Source organism: Solanum pennellii, chromosome 12 (genome assembly GCF_001406875.1).
Source record: "Solanum pennellii chromosome 12, SPENNV200".
NCBI classification, from domain to species: Eukaryota; Viridiplantae; Streptophyta; class Magnoliopsida; order Solanales; family Solanaceae; genus Solanum; species Solanum pennellii.
The window spans coordinates 5,001,677-5,017,628 of record NC_028648.1 but is presented as its reverse complement, the minus strand read 5'-3'; the positions used below and the strand labels follow the sequence as shown (position 1 = coordinate 5,017,628).

The window sequence follows — 15,952 nt, the reverse complement described above, 5'->3', positions numbered from 1 at the left end:
TGACTTGATGAGGCAAGGCTGTGAAGACTTGGCAATGTCAGGAACAAAGGCAGTTCACCCGAAATTGCTGAAATAAAACTAAGTGTTGGAAGACAGCTAAAATATTCTAAGTGTTGGAAGCTGGCTGAAATATTCTAAGTGTTGGAATGAAGCCTGAAATATTCTAAGTGTTAGAATATTAGTATTTCGTGTAGATAAGAATGTAATTTGAATTAGATTCTATCTGTTAGAAATATAGCTGTTGGAAAGTTTGTTTTGAACCCTGGGCTGACAAGTGTCGGACAGGTGTCACTTGTAACTGCCGCATGTAACTGCCATTGTGCAGAATTTTGATTTAAAGGTGGAAATTCGTCTAAGGCAAAAACAGAGTGTTTCTGGCCTTAGACAAATTCGTGAAGCCTTCCTTTGTATTACTTAAAGGTTAATAAAGGTTGGGACTGGTTCCTGTAAACTCTGTTGGTTGTTTGACGCTACTGTTTTAAGTATTTCTATACTTAGTCAATTTTCGTGGGTGTAAGTAGGCTGAAGTATTACAGACGTTGTAAGACTGCCTAGAGTGGTGTGCGAGAAAAATAAATCGACCCTCTTTCAGATGCCATGTAGATGAATGTGTCAATTTGTTCATTGTATACAAGTTTAAGTGCCTACTTCTGCACTTCTAAAGTTAAGGGTAATAGTTATCAACTAATTTCAAGTTAAAAGTCATGTTTATGTATTATGTCTTTAGTATAAGATTCTCTCCCTTATCTATATGTATATTATAAGTTATCTCATATCACTTATGTATGTATTTAGTGTGATTCGTATCTCTCGTGTTTGTTTGTATCTAATAGTAATTTTATAATTGTGAAAAGACACTTTTGACCTTTTTTTAACCTTGTTCTTTTTTTCATTCCGGTGATGTCTTGAGAAAAGAAAAAGAGAGGTTTTTGAATATTTACAGAGCCAATCCCTCTCTCTCTCTCTCCTCTTCATCTTCTTCTCAAACTTTCTATCAAATTACCAGAAAAAATCGTATAAATTCAAGCAATCAAATTCTCCAGCTCGTCAGATCTCATATCAATCATGTCGTATGCTTATCTTTTCAAGTATATAATCATCGGAGATACAGGTCATTTTTTCAATTTTGATTGATTTTGTTGTTAATTTGATTTGTAAATATCTTTTTTCTTATCTAATGATTTCCTTTTTGCACCTTTTTATAATGTTTTCGTTTTGGTTTTTATGGATCTGGAATGATCGGGAAGGTTCTATCTGAATGGAGGTTGTTGTAATGATTATGCGTATGATTGAATTTATGCTATTATGAGAATTGCAGCATTTCAATTTTTTTTTGAATTTTGTGTTATTTCTGTTGTATTTGATAATTTAATGATGGTTCCGTGATATATCCATGGAGTTTGATGATTGATTTTTTTTTTCCGATGAGAAGGATTTTGTTAGGCTAAATTTGATGATTTAGGTCATAAAAATACGGTTCGTTATGTTTTTAGTAAATAATTGGAGTTTCAGCAGTTAGAGAATGTCTGTATCATCCAATTCAGTTGGATTTGAAGTCTGTTTGGTAGAACTATACCAATGCTGCTCTTTTGACTTGTAAAATCGATGTATTTTTTTTTTTTGAAGAGAGGCCCTTTGAAAAATCTATAAAGTAAGTAATTTGATAATGATAAAACAGTAGTTGGAAATATTACTGAGATATATGTCTTTTTTTGTGTATGGTGAAGAGATTGTTGATTAAAACTCTGACTGCTCGTAATAATAAGCATATGATTTAATAGATGAATTGTGTATGACTTGTGGTGAGAATTGAGATTGCTACTCACGTGTCTCACGAATATTATCATTATAGGAATCTATCCTCTTATTGTTTTAGGGGCATTCAGAACTTCGAAATCCTTATGAGTGGTGACGAGGTGCTAAACTCTTGGTTGTTCCTTGTATATGCATTATGCAATACCAACTTTGCTGAGTGATTCCTCATACGAGTGCACTTTGCCCTATCATTTTTGTATAGTTCATTGGCTTCGGATGGAATATTTCCAATGTTGATGTATACATTGCTGAAGCCTTATATAAAACATCATCTCTAACATGTTTGTTGCGCAGGAGTCGGAAAATCCTGTCTTCTCCTGCAATTTACGGACAAACGATTTCAACCGGTCCATGACTTGACCATTGGGGTTGAATTTGGGGCTAGAATGATCACAATAGACAACAAACCAATAAAACTACAGATCTGGGACACGGTTTGTTTCACATCTTTTCTTTCTTTTTCCGCTTAGTCTAAACATTGCTGATCATTTTTTTTTTCATTTGGATCATTAGTCTAAACATGCGATAATCTTTGTAAATGCCTTACATTCTTTTCTAGGCAGCAGAATAATTTACATACTGTTCTCGTTATTATTTGCTTGTGCTGTCATTAAATGGCTGGCAGCATGATTATAATGAATGATCTCCCTTTTCAGGCTGGCCAAGAATCATTCAGATCTATCACGAGGTCATACTACAGAGGTGCTGCCGGGGCACTACTTGTTTACGATATTACCAGGTATCATCCGGCATTATGTTTTTGACACTCTTTATGCATGAAATCAAAGTTAGTAAGCACAAATTTGCTCTCTTTCGTACACAAGACATATTTCTTGTCTTAGCTTTTTACTTGGATCAAAGTTCTTGAAATATTCCTTACACAAACTTAATCACCCCAACATAATTATCTATATATCAGACTTTTGGCTGCATCTGTAGTATACATTGTGATCTTCAATTTAATTAATTGTAGAACATTACATTGTGCTCTTGTAAAATGTCATCTAATGCAATGTCTTTTACTTTTAGAGAGGAACTAAAGAAGTTTCTTTAATGCTAATGAGCACTCTGTTATTTTGGTTCATAAATCTCTCTTGACATAAATGAACAAATATATGGTCTTCCGAATTTAATTTGATAAGGGCTCCATGAATTCGGATGTGGACTATTATATTGACTGTATCGTTGTGCTTGTGCCTTGTGATGAATTGACGGTTTCTGACCCCCAAACTGAATTTCAAATGGAAATAAGGTCTTACATATTTTTGTTGCTTGCCTCTTTGCTTTCATAAGGGATAAATAACAAATATTATAGGGATCTATGATTTCTGCGGTCATACTCTTAACCTCATTTCCCTGGATCGTTATGTTAGTGAAGAACTGATGATTTTCTTTCCTCCGGAAATTATAGGAGGGAAACATTTAATCACCTTGCTAGTTGGCTGGAAGATGCAAGGCAGCACGCAAATGCAAACATGAGTATAATGCTGATTGGAAACAAGTGTGATCTTGCTCACAGAAGAGCTGTAAGCACAGAGGAAGGCGAACAGTTTGCCAAGGAAAATGGGTTGATATTTATGGAAGCCTCTGCTAAAACAGCTCAGAATGTCGAAGAGGTAAGAAATCATTTAACATGCTAGTTAGAGCTTTTATATTATACAATGAACGTCTCAAAGTAACTCATTGTACATCTTCAGGCTTTTATAAAAACAGCTTCCACGATCTATAAGAAAATACAGGATGGAGTGTTTGATGTATCAAACGAGGTATACCTTATCCTGACTATTTATGTATATTCTACTTAATTTGTTTCGTTGTGGACTGCAAACCTTCATATATGGTCTCTGTTTGCTGATGACCAAACTATTCACCAGTCGTATTGTCTAGTGAATACGACTGGCTTCATCTATGGTGTATCTGTTCCCTCACCGTATAATTACTCGTTACAGTCGTATGGAATAAAAGTTGGGTATGGAGGAATTCCTGGGCCATCAGGCGGACGAGATGGAGCTGCTTCTCAAGGAGGAGCTTGTTGCAGTTGAAAATGGAAGCTTTATTCTTTAAATTTGATCATATCCAGTGGTTATTATTTATTTATTTATGCTCTTCTAGCATGTTTACCTTCATTGGTGTAACCAATTTGTTTGTGCTTATGTTAATATATATATCTGGGCAAATATAAACAACTTTACTTATTGAAATGTTGTTTTGTATATATATCTGTGCAAAAGTACTATGGTATTAAATGGGAATAAAAATGTCAATAATAATAGGATTGGAAGCAAAAAAATCGTCTAGGATTGACCACATTGTGGTTATAAAAGAAAATATTGATAGTTGATTGATTTTATAGATGAAATATTCGTTCCAACTTTTTCCCGTTTCAGATTTCGTATTTTGTTACCTTCCTACTTATTAAAGTTTGCATCTCTCTTAACAAAGAAGTATAATAATTCTAGTTAGAAATATATTTAAATATTATTTGTATAAATTTTTGTAAGGTCCTTGAAAATTGGAGTTATTTAGAAGTTTTATATTTGCCAAGATGAACTATAAAGCTTTTTCTTTTGGTTGTTGTTCTGTATGTCACGCTATCTCGTTCTTGCTTGTGCCTTGTGGTGAATAGACGGTTTCTTTTCAAATTTTAAACATTTTACTTTAATAACATTAAAATTTATATATAATAGAGTAGTAATTTTTTTTAGAGGTTATAGTAAATTTTTCGCAAATAAGTTAAATTAACTATAATTTGACATATTGGAATAAAAACTTGATAATATGCGAAAACAAAATTTTATATTTATGTATCATTGAATGGTAAAATTGTACGATAAAATGATATTTAACTATATATAATAAATTAATATTTATTATTATAAATAAAAGGTCTCAATACCTAGAGTTTGGTTTGAATTGTTCAAATAAGAGACCAAATCAGATCAAGTTTTTATGTATTTTAAAAAATATTTTTAAGTTTTATTTTTAGGTTAATGATTATATTATATTGACTTGTTTTTGAGTAAAACTTTTCTCATATTTCATTGAAAATAGTACACGGTGAGAAGCTGGAAGAATAGGAAGGGCAGTGGTACTACAATGGCAGCGTCCATGGGAACTTTGAAACCTTTTCACCATCCTATAATCGAGAATGTTGATCCTGCAATGTCCTTTCAAAGTCTCTCTTTTGCATCGTCACAGTTATCTGGAGATAAATTGATGTCACCATTGTCATTTTGTTCTAGACGATTCAGTTCCAGTAAGAAGGCGTATCATAAAAGGGCTGCTATTATTGTGTCCCCTAAAGCTGTTTCTGACTCGTCGAATTCACAGACATGTCTTGATCCAGATGCTAGCCAAGTTAGTGCAAAATTAACCAGTTTTCTTTTCCATGTTTTGTCATTAGTTTTATAAATTTTATAAATTATCATATAGTTTGTATTGCAATCTCTCCCTCCCAATTTATGTAACAATGTTAGGCATAATAGTTCAGAAAGAAAAAGTTCTGAAATTTGTGTTCTAAAATAAACCTAACACATTTATATGAGTATAAATTATTTCATTCATATTTCACCCATATTTAGGTAGATATGCAGTGTTTCGTCCAATTATGTGACAATGTTTGTTAGACATAATATTTAAGAAAGATTTTTTTTTGAAATTTGTGGTTTAAAATAAATCTGACACATTTGTATAAATATAAATCATTTCATTTAGATTTATAACACATAATTGTTTCATAACGAAAGTTTTGTGGTTGATCATGCTTAACTAACTAACTATGTTTAGAGTGTTTTGGGTATTATTCTTGGAGGTGGAGCTGGGACGCGTTTGTATCCACTAACCAAAAAGAGAGCAAAACCAGCTGTTCCGCTTGGAGCAAATTATCGTCTGATTGATATTCCTGTGAGCAATTGTATTAACAGTACCATATCCAAGATCTATGTTCTCACACAATTCAACTCTGCATCTCTAAATCGCCATCTTTCACGAGCTTATGCAAGTAACATGGGTAGTTACAAAAATGAAGGATTTGTGGAAGTTCTCGCTGCTCAACAAAGTCCAGAGAACCCTGATTGGTTCCAGGTACCTAATATTCTTCTTAATGTACACCTTTAAACAACATTAAATTTGTAGTTATTTGATTTGAAAATGAGCCGGCAAAGTTGTCTCTTGGTTTGAGTTGTGTAAGTAACCACTAATGCTTGCATTGGGGTAGGTTGACACACTCTTTGGAGTGCGGCCTGTCCCTGACCCTACTAATGCGGGATGCTTTGTCTTTTTTTTTAAAAAAATAAAATAAAACAAAATTATAACCTAGAGACAATCCAACAAGTATATAGCATGTTTGAAGCCACTGTAACGTTACAGTTTGTGCTCGACTCCTCTGATTTACTTCTGACATGCGTTTTGGTATAGCCGTTTTACTAGTTTTGTCGCAACTACTTGTCTTTCAGGGCACTGCTGATGCAGTCAGGCAATATTTATGGTTGTTTGAGGAGCATAATGTTTTGGAATTCCTAATACTAGCGGGAGATCATCTGTACAGAATGGATTATGAAAAGTTTATTCTAGCTCATAGAGAAGCAGGTGCTGATATTACTGTTGCTGCACTTCCGATGGATGAAAAGCGTGCATCTTCATTTGGTCTAATGAAGATTGATGAAGAAGGACGCATCATTGAGTTTGCTGAAAAACCAGACGGAGAGCAATTGAAAGAAATGAAGGTACATGCTACAATAGTCCTTTTTGTATATTTTTCAACAAACACACATTGTATATATGAACAAGGCACATATCTCGTTTCTTGGAAGAATGTAATTTGTATTTGGTGCATTAGGTGGATACTACTATTTTAGGCCTGGATGATGAACGAGCTAAAGAGAAACCTTATATTGCAAGTATGGGTATATATGTTATTAGCAAAGATGTGATGATAAACCTACTTCGGCAAAGCTTTCCTGCAGCTAATGACTTTGGTAGTGAAGTTATTCCTGGTGCAACTTCCATTGGAATGCGAGTATGTAAAATTCTTCATCTATTTACCATTTATAGTTCTAAAATCACAAAACTAGAAGAAATATACTTTTTGTCTCATGAGAATGGTATGAAACTTTACTTCCACACTACTCTATTGGTTATGATTGTTTCCATACCCATGTCAGACTCTCCAAAATGTACTATTTTTGGAGTATCTCGTATGGCATGTATCGATATTTTTGAAGAGTCTGAGCAACATAAGTTATAGGCCTTGGTGTGACTATCTTCAAGTTTTAACTTTTTTCTGCTGAATACAATTTTTGCTTAGTTTTACTTGTGACTATCTTCTTGTTTTAACTTTTTTCTGTTGAATATGATTTTTGCTTAGTTTTACTTCTAGATATAGATGTATTAATAGTCTAAGTTCAGGTGCAAGCTTATTTATTTGATGACTACTGGGAGGATATTGGTACCATTGAAGCTTTCTACAATGCTAATTTGGGCATTACAAAAAAGCCAGTGCCAGATTTTAGGTAATGTGAACTAATACTTCTCTCCACTTAGTTACGATTGTCTATTATTCTACTCTAATAGTATACACTAATATTGTTATCTTCAATATTCTCTTAAGTTTCTATGACCGTTCAGCTCCAATCTACACCCAACCTCGATATTTGCCTCCTTCAAAGATGCTTGATGCTGATATAACAGATAGCGTCATTGGTGAAGGTTGTGTCACCAAGGTAATTAATTACTAACTGTTTCTCACCAACATTGTCTTCTAATTTTCATATTTTTAGAATTGGTTAACCAGTACATATTTGTCAGATTAGGTTCTCATGAAGTTACTTTATTGTGTACAGAACTGTAAAATTCATCATTCTGTGATTGGACTCAGATCATGCATTTCAGAAGGAACAATTATCGAAGACACTCTTTTGATGGGAGCAGATTATTATGAGGTAATAGTTGAAATTCACAAACTATATGACTATTAGACTTACTTTGTATATACGCCAGATATCATATACTATTTGTTTTGGTTTGTCGTTAAACTCAGTTTGCTTCCTTTGTTGGTCCAGACAAATGATGACAAATTGCTTCTGTATGCAAAGGGTAGTGTTCCAATTGGCATCGGCAAGAACTGTCACATAAAAAAAGCTATTATTGATAAGAATGCTCGTATAGGGGACAATGTGAAGGTTGGTTACTTGATCAATTATTCTTATTACCACTCAATTTTTATTATATATGTTTGATGAAAATCTCATTCTTCTAACTTTTGCTGACTTCTCTTGTCATCACATAAATTAGCTGTGAGGTAGTCTCTAACATGGAAATTTTGTGTTGTCAGATCATCAATATTGACAATATTCAAGAAGCAGCAAGGGAGTCAGACGGATACTTTATTAAGAGCGGAATTGTTACCGTTATTAGGGATGCAGTAATTCCTAGTGGTACCATCATCTAAGATGGTGAAACTTGGTTTCTTTTATTTTTTAATTTATCCTGCCAAACAACCATGTGTTAAAAGGAACTTCTGAGTGATCGTCAATGAACGTGGATTATAATTTGAATGTTTACTCGAAAAAAATATGAATTATTCTGTTCGTTCGTGTTAGTATAGTATACGTTTCCCTCTATCATTATCCATATGCATAATAGTAAGACGGAAGGAGAGATTTTTCAATTATCGGAAGTTGAACTCAAGATCTCTAATCCCTGTCCTAGTTAAAGTTTACTTTCATTGCTTCATATTTGAAATCTCATAAAGTCTATTCTTTTAAGTCCACAACAAAATAGAGATTCATCACATGGTCATTCACATTCGCAGCCATAAACACATACACATAATATATTCTAATACTCATGTGAAAGAAATTTTAGTATAAATTCAGAATTTGAAGTTTAGTTTCATACGAAGGGAGATAAAAGAGTAATGATAAAAAAAGGAAGAGATGTAACACCTTGAGGACTTGTAGAGAAGTCTAAGAATATTCTTGGTGCTTCACAATAAGAATTAATTCATGGACAACACAAAGAAAAACATAGCTAACATATATAGCACATCTAGTAGTGCCTTTGTAGATAGACATGCTTAATTTTCTCCTCTCCCCCCCCCATCCCCCCAAAAAAAAAAAATATATATATATATAAACTTAATTACATTTTTATAGCAAGTTTTGACACAAAATTTATTCATATCAGATGTTTATATTAAACTAATAATATAAGAAAAAAAATTATTTTTTCAGCTAGTTCAAGAATATTTTGACTCTTTGTTTTTCTTTGTTTTTATAGCAAGTCTATATGGATGGAATCAGCTCAAGCATAGATTTTTTTGTTTTAGTTGAAAATGAATAAATCTTGTATTAATTATCTAAGAAATCATTATTAATTCATAATTTAATATTTGGCGGAATTTAACATGGATACTGTTTAGAGAAATCAAAAGAAAAAACTAAATATTGGTTTTAAAAAAATGGCTTAAATATGTTATTGGGAAAAGGGTCTGATATTCCCCTCAACTTTGTCAGTTAAAGCTGATATACCCCTTGTTATGAAAGTGTCTCATATATACCCCTACTTGTAAACAAATGGCTCACATATACCCTTTTCCTTTAACGGAAATGAAAAAAATATAATTTTAATCTAAATTTTTATTATTTTTTTTCTAAAAAGTATAATCCCATATGAGTAAGTTTAATCCTCGTCAAACATATTTCTTTGACTTTTTTTTTTGTTTCAATGACTAATTTATAATTATTATTTTGATAATCAAATTTATTTATGTTTCACTAATTTTCTTGTAAAACTTATTGTAGATGATCAAATTTTTTCTTCGAATACGAAATTAAATTACAATACACAAAAAAAATAGTTTAACTTTTTTTTCTTTAAACTAAGGAATGAAAGAAAAAAATAAAATAAGAATAAGAAATTCAAATAATTATAATAAAAGAAGTCAAAAAATAATTTATGTATGAAAAAAATTAAAATATACCTTGAACTTTGATAGAAGAATCATATATACCCCTAAATAACTTTTTTAAAAAATTAGAAGTAATAAATATAAATTTAAAACTAGTTTTTTAACTTCCGTTAAATGAAGGGTATATGTGGGCCATTTTGTAACGACTGAGGTATATGTGAGCCGTTTGTATAACGGTAAGGACATATGTGATCCACTTTTATAACGAGGGGTATATCAGCTCCAAATGACAAAGTTGAGGGGTATATCATACCCTTTTCCCTATGTTATTTAACTTTGAAAAAAAAAGTCATCTATGCATGTAATTAGTTAAAAGTTTGGTTCATTTGTGTCATTTTCATTTAAGAATAGGCTCATCCATGTCATCGTTTGTTAACTTAAATGACATAAATGAGCAAACTTTTAACGAATAACATAAATAAGTTTTTTCTCTCAAAGTTTGGATATATTTGAGTCTTTTTCCTTTAAAAATGATTTAATTAATGATGTGATCGAATCATAATTGATCACGTGTAAGAAATGATTTTGCAAGATCGGAAGTATATTCAGTTAACAAATAATGACATAGATGAGCCTTTTTTTAAGCGAAAATGACATAGTTGAACTAAACTTTTAACGGATGACATAAATGAGTTTTTTCTCAAAAATAGATAACAAATTTGAACCTTTTTCAAAAAAAAATTATGGGATGTCCTATTTTAGTCCACCCCATTAATGTAATATCCATTTTATGTTTTTTTGCTTGCACGAATATTCAATATCAGACAACTCGTAGGCCGAAGAATATAGGGACGGTAGATTTGAATCTATATGATAAAGTAAAGGGAAAATTATATATAATGACCAACTAATAAATCAAATTAAATGCTATAACCATATTTTGATTTAATTGTGCCCTGTAGTAAACTGTTTGCTAATCATCTCTCTCCCTCAAACTCTCGCTCGCCGCTCTCCTTCTCTCGCTCCATCTCTCGCTCGCTCCCTCTCTTTTATACAAACACAAGTGTATAAAATGTGTTTCTATTAGTATAAAACGAGAAAAAATTGTATATATACATATTTTTGTTCCCCTCTCCTAGATCTCGCTCGCCACGCTCTCAGATCTCACTCACCACCCTTGCCTCTATCGCTTATACAAACAGAAACGACATGTATAAATTGAGTTTATGTTTGTATAAAGCGAGAGAAAATTGTTTATACACTTGCAAATACATATATATTCGTCCTATACACTTATAGTTATACAATACAAATATTTCCCTGCCTAATTTTCTTTTGTCTTTCTCTCTTTCTCGTTTTATACATACACAAATTACACAATTGATTTGTGTACAACTACTTTCTTTTGTATATGTATAGCGAATTATACAACTGGTTTCTTTGTATATATACAATGAATTATACATATTTATCTTTGCTATGGAGCGCAATTATGCAAACTTTGTTATAGCATAAAAATATAAATTTTGTGTTTGCTATATGTGAATTTGCTCTAAAGTAAATTAGTATACAACAAAAATAGTTGTATTTTTATTGCATAAAAAATAGTAAAAAGTGATAGAAAATATATACTATTATACATTATGATACACTCAAAAAGCAGAATATAACTTACTTATACATAAATTATATATTGATTATGTATTACAATATATTCAAAAATCTGAGTATATATAGCTTAATTATAAATTACATAAAAAATGATCAATAGAGACAATTAAGAGTTAATTACCGCTAAATATGGATTTTGAGCGGCAATTAACACTCTTTGTATATATCCCTAAATCCTTTAGCGATATTGTTTCTAAAGACAATTAACTAATGCCAGTAAAGAATTTAGCACTCTTTATTAATGTCAATATTTATTGCGGCTAAAAATTATTTTTATTATAGTGATACATGAATTATATACTGATTATACATAAATTATACACTGACTATTCAATCCTCCCTACTTAATATTGCTATAGTGAATATTATGCTATACAAATTTGTGTATTAGATGAGCTTTAATATAAGTACCATCTCCTTACACATTACCATGAATTTTTAGAGTATTCGATCTAGATTCAACTATATATATTTCTTAAAGATTATCTTCAATAAACCCACTTCAGTAGCAGTATATACATATTTTTTTCCCTTCCATTCTCATTTCAAACAACAGTCGGAACTTTGTTATACCTTTAATTTGTCAAGAAATTTGCCTAATATTTCAGAGATTTAGCTAATATTTTAGTAGCAATTTATGTTTGTCAATACATTTTTGATAACAAAATCCAAGATAGTGTTTTGCAACAAATAACTATGCTTTTGTAAACTTGAAAAATAACTAACGAATATAAATAAATATAAGATCTTTGAGTATTGTTGTCTTAGAATTGCTCAAAGGCCTCATTTGTACCGAATGGATTATGAGAAGTTCATTCTATCCCATAAAGAAGCTAAGGCTGATATTTTCGTTGGCGTTGCTACACTTTTGATGGATGGAAAGTGTATATATATAGCACGTTACCTGCATTGCTTTGATTGCTTTTATATTGATTTATCTGCAAATTTAATAAAAGATCTTTCTTCGTTTGGTTTAACGAAGATTGATGAAGTATATACGATTGAATTTGCAGAGAACCAAAATAGAAGCAATCGAAAGCAACTCAGGTAACATGTTATAGTCCTTTTGCATACTTCTCATAATAGATGGTATAGATAACTCGTTCCCAAAAAATTTAGTCTGTGTTTGTTGCATTTCAGGTGGATACTACTATTTTAGGTCTGGACAACGACATAGCTCAAGAGAACCTTTAAGACTTTGGTTGTGAAGTTATTTCGGTGAAACTTCCGTTGGAATGCGAGTAGGTAGATTGTTCAATCATTAACATTTACAATTTTCAAGTCACACTCCAAAATGTATTACTTTTGGAGTATCTGACATGCATTCATCGTCATTTTTAAAGTGTCTGAGCAACATAGATTACAGGTCTTGGCTAGCTTCTAGTTTAAACTTTTTTTGTACTGAATATGTTTTTTGCTTAGTATTATTACTAGTAGAGGTATTACTAGTCGGAGTTCAGGTGGAAGCTTATTTATTTGATTACTACTGGGAGGATATTGATACAATTGAAGCTTTATACCGTGCCAATTTGGGCATTACGGAAAAGTCAGTATCAAATTATAGGTACTACCAACTAATAGTTTTCTGCATTTAATTACCATAGTCTGTTATTGTGCTATGGTTATAGCACTAATATTATTGACTTAAATTTCCCTGAAGCATCATTTTATTGGAATTAATGCATTCACATCCAGAATGATGACAAAATGTTTCTGTATTCAAAGGGTAGTGTTCCAATTGACATCGACAAGAATTGTCACATAAAAAGAGCTATTATCAACAAGAATGCTCATATAGGCACAATGTGAAGGTTGGCTACCTAAAGTTTTCTAACTTCTAGGCAACATATAGTCGTAAATGTCCTGACTTCTCTTGTCAGTGTATTTTTTTCCTTCTTATTTTCGACAATACACATGAGCTTGAGATCGAGTCTCTAGCATGAAATTTTTGTATCGTCAGATTATTAACATTGACAATATTCAAGAAGCAGCAAGGGATTCAAACGGATATTTTATTAAGAGCGGAATTGCTACTGTTATCAAGGGAACAATAATTCTAGTGATACCATCATCTAAATTTTTATTTATTTTGCCAAACAACCATGAGTTAAAAAGGATTTCTGCACTCGTTCAACCTGACCTTTTGAGTTTCTTGGTAACAAGTCAATGAACCAAAAAAATTGCTTTGTGTTCTTGAAAGTTGAATATAATTATGTTAGCTCCAGAAAAATATGAAGTACTACATCCTTTTATTTTCTCTGTTCATGTTCGTAATATACGTTCCCTCTATGGTTATCCATATAACAAGACGGAGGGCGTTCCCACTCAGGAATTTTTCTATTATCATAATTTGAACTCGAGATCACTAATCATGGAAAAGACAAGCCTAGTTAACGTTTACTTTCATTGCATCATATTTGAAATTTCATAAACACAAATAAAATCAAACAAAGTATATTTTAAGTCCACAACAAAATAGAGATTCATCACTAGTGATGTACATGGTCATTCACATTTGCTGCCGGGGAAGGATAGCCCCCACGGGGCGATGCCCTGGTGCTCCGGCGGTGGCTGCTGCTCTGGTAATCCATCCTTTGTGTTGCTGCCATTATAATTTCAACACATCAAAATGGTATTTAAAAACACATATATGATATACATACTATAGTTTAATACTCATGTGAAGAAATTATGGTACGAGATCACTGACAGATTCAGAATTTGAAGTTTAGTTTCATGTGAAGAAATTATGGTACGACATCACTGACATATTCAGAATTTGAAGTTTAGTTTCAAACGGAGAGAGATCAAGAGTAATGATTTAAAAAAAAGAAGGGGGAAGAGATATAACACCTTGAGTACTTGTAGAGAAGGCTAAGAATATTCTTGTTGCTTCACCATATTCACACCAAGAATTCATGGACAACACAAAGAAAACCATCACTAACAAAACACATGTTGTGCCTTTGTTGATAGACATGCTTAATTTCCTCCTCTTCCTTACAAAAACTATATAAACTTGGCCTCCAAATGAGTTCTTTTTATAGCAAGCTTATTCACATTAGGGGTTTACGTCAAATTAATGAATATAATAATCAGTTACATAGATAGAAGTGGACTCATACTTGCTTATGCCACATGGCATACACTCCTTTCGTCCCATTTTATGTCAAAGTAATTTTTTTTATGACCGTAACACCTAGGTCAGCTTTCACGTACCTCATGTTACCTCCCACCAGCAATAACTATCAGATAACTCGATCCACCAAAGCAAGAAAGAGACTTAAATAACCACCCTACCTAGTGTAATGTCAAAGCCTTTGACCTTGATACGAAAAATTAGAAATCATTTTTCTCATTTTTAAAAAACGATTTGAGTTATTTTTCCTTTGAATACACCCTAAAAGTCAATCTTTTCTGCTTTTTCTTTTCTTCGTTTCCCCTTCTTTTTCTTTGTTAAGGAACCCACGATTGTGACTAATGGAATACATAATATTCTATCCTAAATTGAGTCTGAAAATTTGACCAAGTTTAGTTACTTTTTTTTTCATTTGAAAAGTCTACTAACTTATGCTACATAATGTTATTTTTAGTTTTCATTTTTTAAAAAATTGAGTTACATACGTTGTGAATATAAAAATATATTGTCTGATCTCCTAAATGTATTTACAACCAAACATCTTTAAAATATATGGTTTATAATTTTGAAAATTAAACAATTACCTTTTATAACGAATAAAGATGATTTGACAATACAATAACTTACTCTCTATCTTGTTTTTATTGTATTTAATCACTATATTATTTTGAAATAAGTGTCAAAAACACATCTAAACTATATATATATTTTTTTAGTTTCATATCTAAACTATTGAAAGTTTGAATTTCATACCTAAATTATTACTTTTTATTTTGAGAAACACACCTCTCTCTTTTATACCACTCTCATCATGGTATGTGTAATACACACTCTCCCTTTTATTTTAAAGAATTTTCACATCACACTCCATATGGACAAAATATTCAACCTTGACAAAAAATAATTTTTTTTATTAGTATAGTTAAAATTAAAAATTAAAAAACTATTATAAAAAATAATATTTTCTTTATAAAATAAAATGTAAAATATTTTTCTTACCCCACACCATTTTTTAAAGTTTTTTATTTTGTTTAAATTTCTTTTATAAAAGCATTTCATTTTTACTTCATCTCCTCCCCCTCATCAAATACTAATTTAGATATTATTTTATTTTCTTAAAAATATAACTCTACCTATCCCACTTAACCCTCTGCTTTCAAATTTTTTTCCCAAGTGTTTAGATATACATATCGAAAATATTTTTTACTTGCCGCCACAAGACTTTTTATATTTTTTAGTTGTTTATGTTATATTCGGTACACTAGTAGAATTTTTTTTCTAAAAATATATGTACGTGCATATCTAACACAAAATAAGAAAAACGTAAAAAAAAATAAAAATTAGGAGTTGAAAATTAAATAGGATGAGGTAGATTTTTTTAAATAAAATAATATCAATTTCTATCGGGAGGGGGGGGG

General features: G+C 31.4%; 2 protein-coding genes and 1 long non-coding RNA gene across 3 annotated transcripts; 2 read left to right on the top strand and 1 right to left on the bottom strand.

Moving 5' to 3' along the window:
• Positions 1-905: 905 nt before the first annotated feature.
• Positions 906-4,030, top strand: LOC107005443 (ras-related protein RABB1c-like). The gene is made up of 6 exons (XM_015204040.2): positions 906-1,111; positions 2,110-2,249; positions 2,472-2,554; positions 3,227-3,431; positions 3,513-3,581; positions 3,765-4,030. The coding sequence occupies exons 1-6, from the start codon at positions 1,066-1,068 to the stop codon at positions 3,855-3,857; spliced, it is 636 nt and encodes a 211-aa protein (XP_015059526.1). The 5' UTR covers positions 906-1,065; the 3' UTR covers positions 3,858-4,030.
• Positions 4,031-4,772: 742 nt separating this feature from the next.
• LOC107005442 (glucose-1-phosphate adenylyltransferase small subunit, chloroplastic/amyloplastic-like) lies at positions 4,773-8,369 on the top strand. Its single transcript, XM_015204039.2, has 9 exons — positions 4,773-5,172; positions 5,602-5,898; positions 6,270-6,539; positions 6,653-6,832; positions 7,222-7,325; positions 7,424-7,535; positions 7,656-7,754; positions 7,875-7,994; positions 8,147-8,369. The coding sequence occupies exons 1-9, from the start codon at positions 4,912-4,914 to the stop codon at positions 8,261-8,263; spliced, it is 1,560 nt and encodes a 519-aa protein (XP_015059525.1). The 5' UTR covers positions 4,773-4,911; the 3' UTR covers positions 8,264-8,369.
• A 5,258-nt stretch (positions 8,370-13,627) lies between these two features.
• Positions 13,628-14,416, bottom strand: LOC107006907. Its single transcript, XR_001454989.2, has 2 exons — positions 14,249-14,416; positions 13,628-13,997 (listed from the first exon to the last, which is right to left on the bottom strand). It is a non-coding gene; the product is annotated as an uncharacterized LOC107006907 (long non-coding RNA).
• Between the last annotated feature and the right edge of the window lie 1,536 nt (positions 14,417-15,952).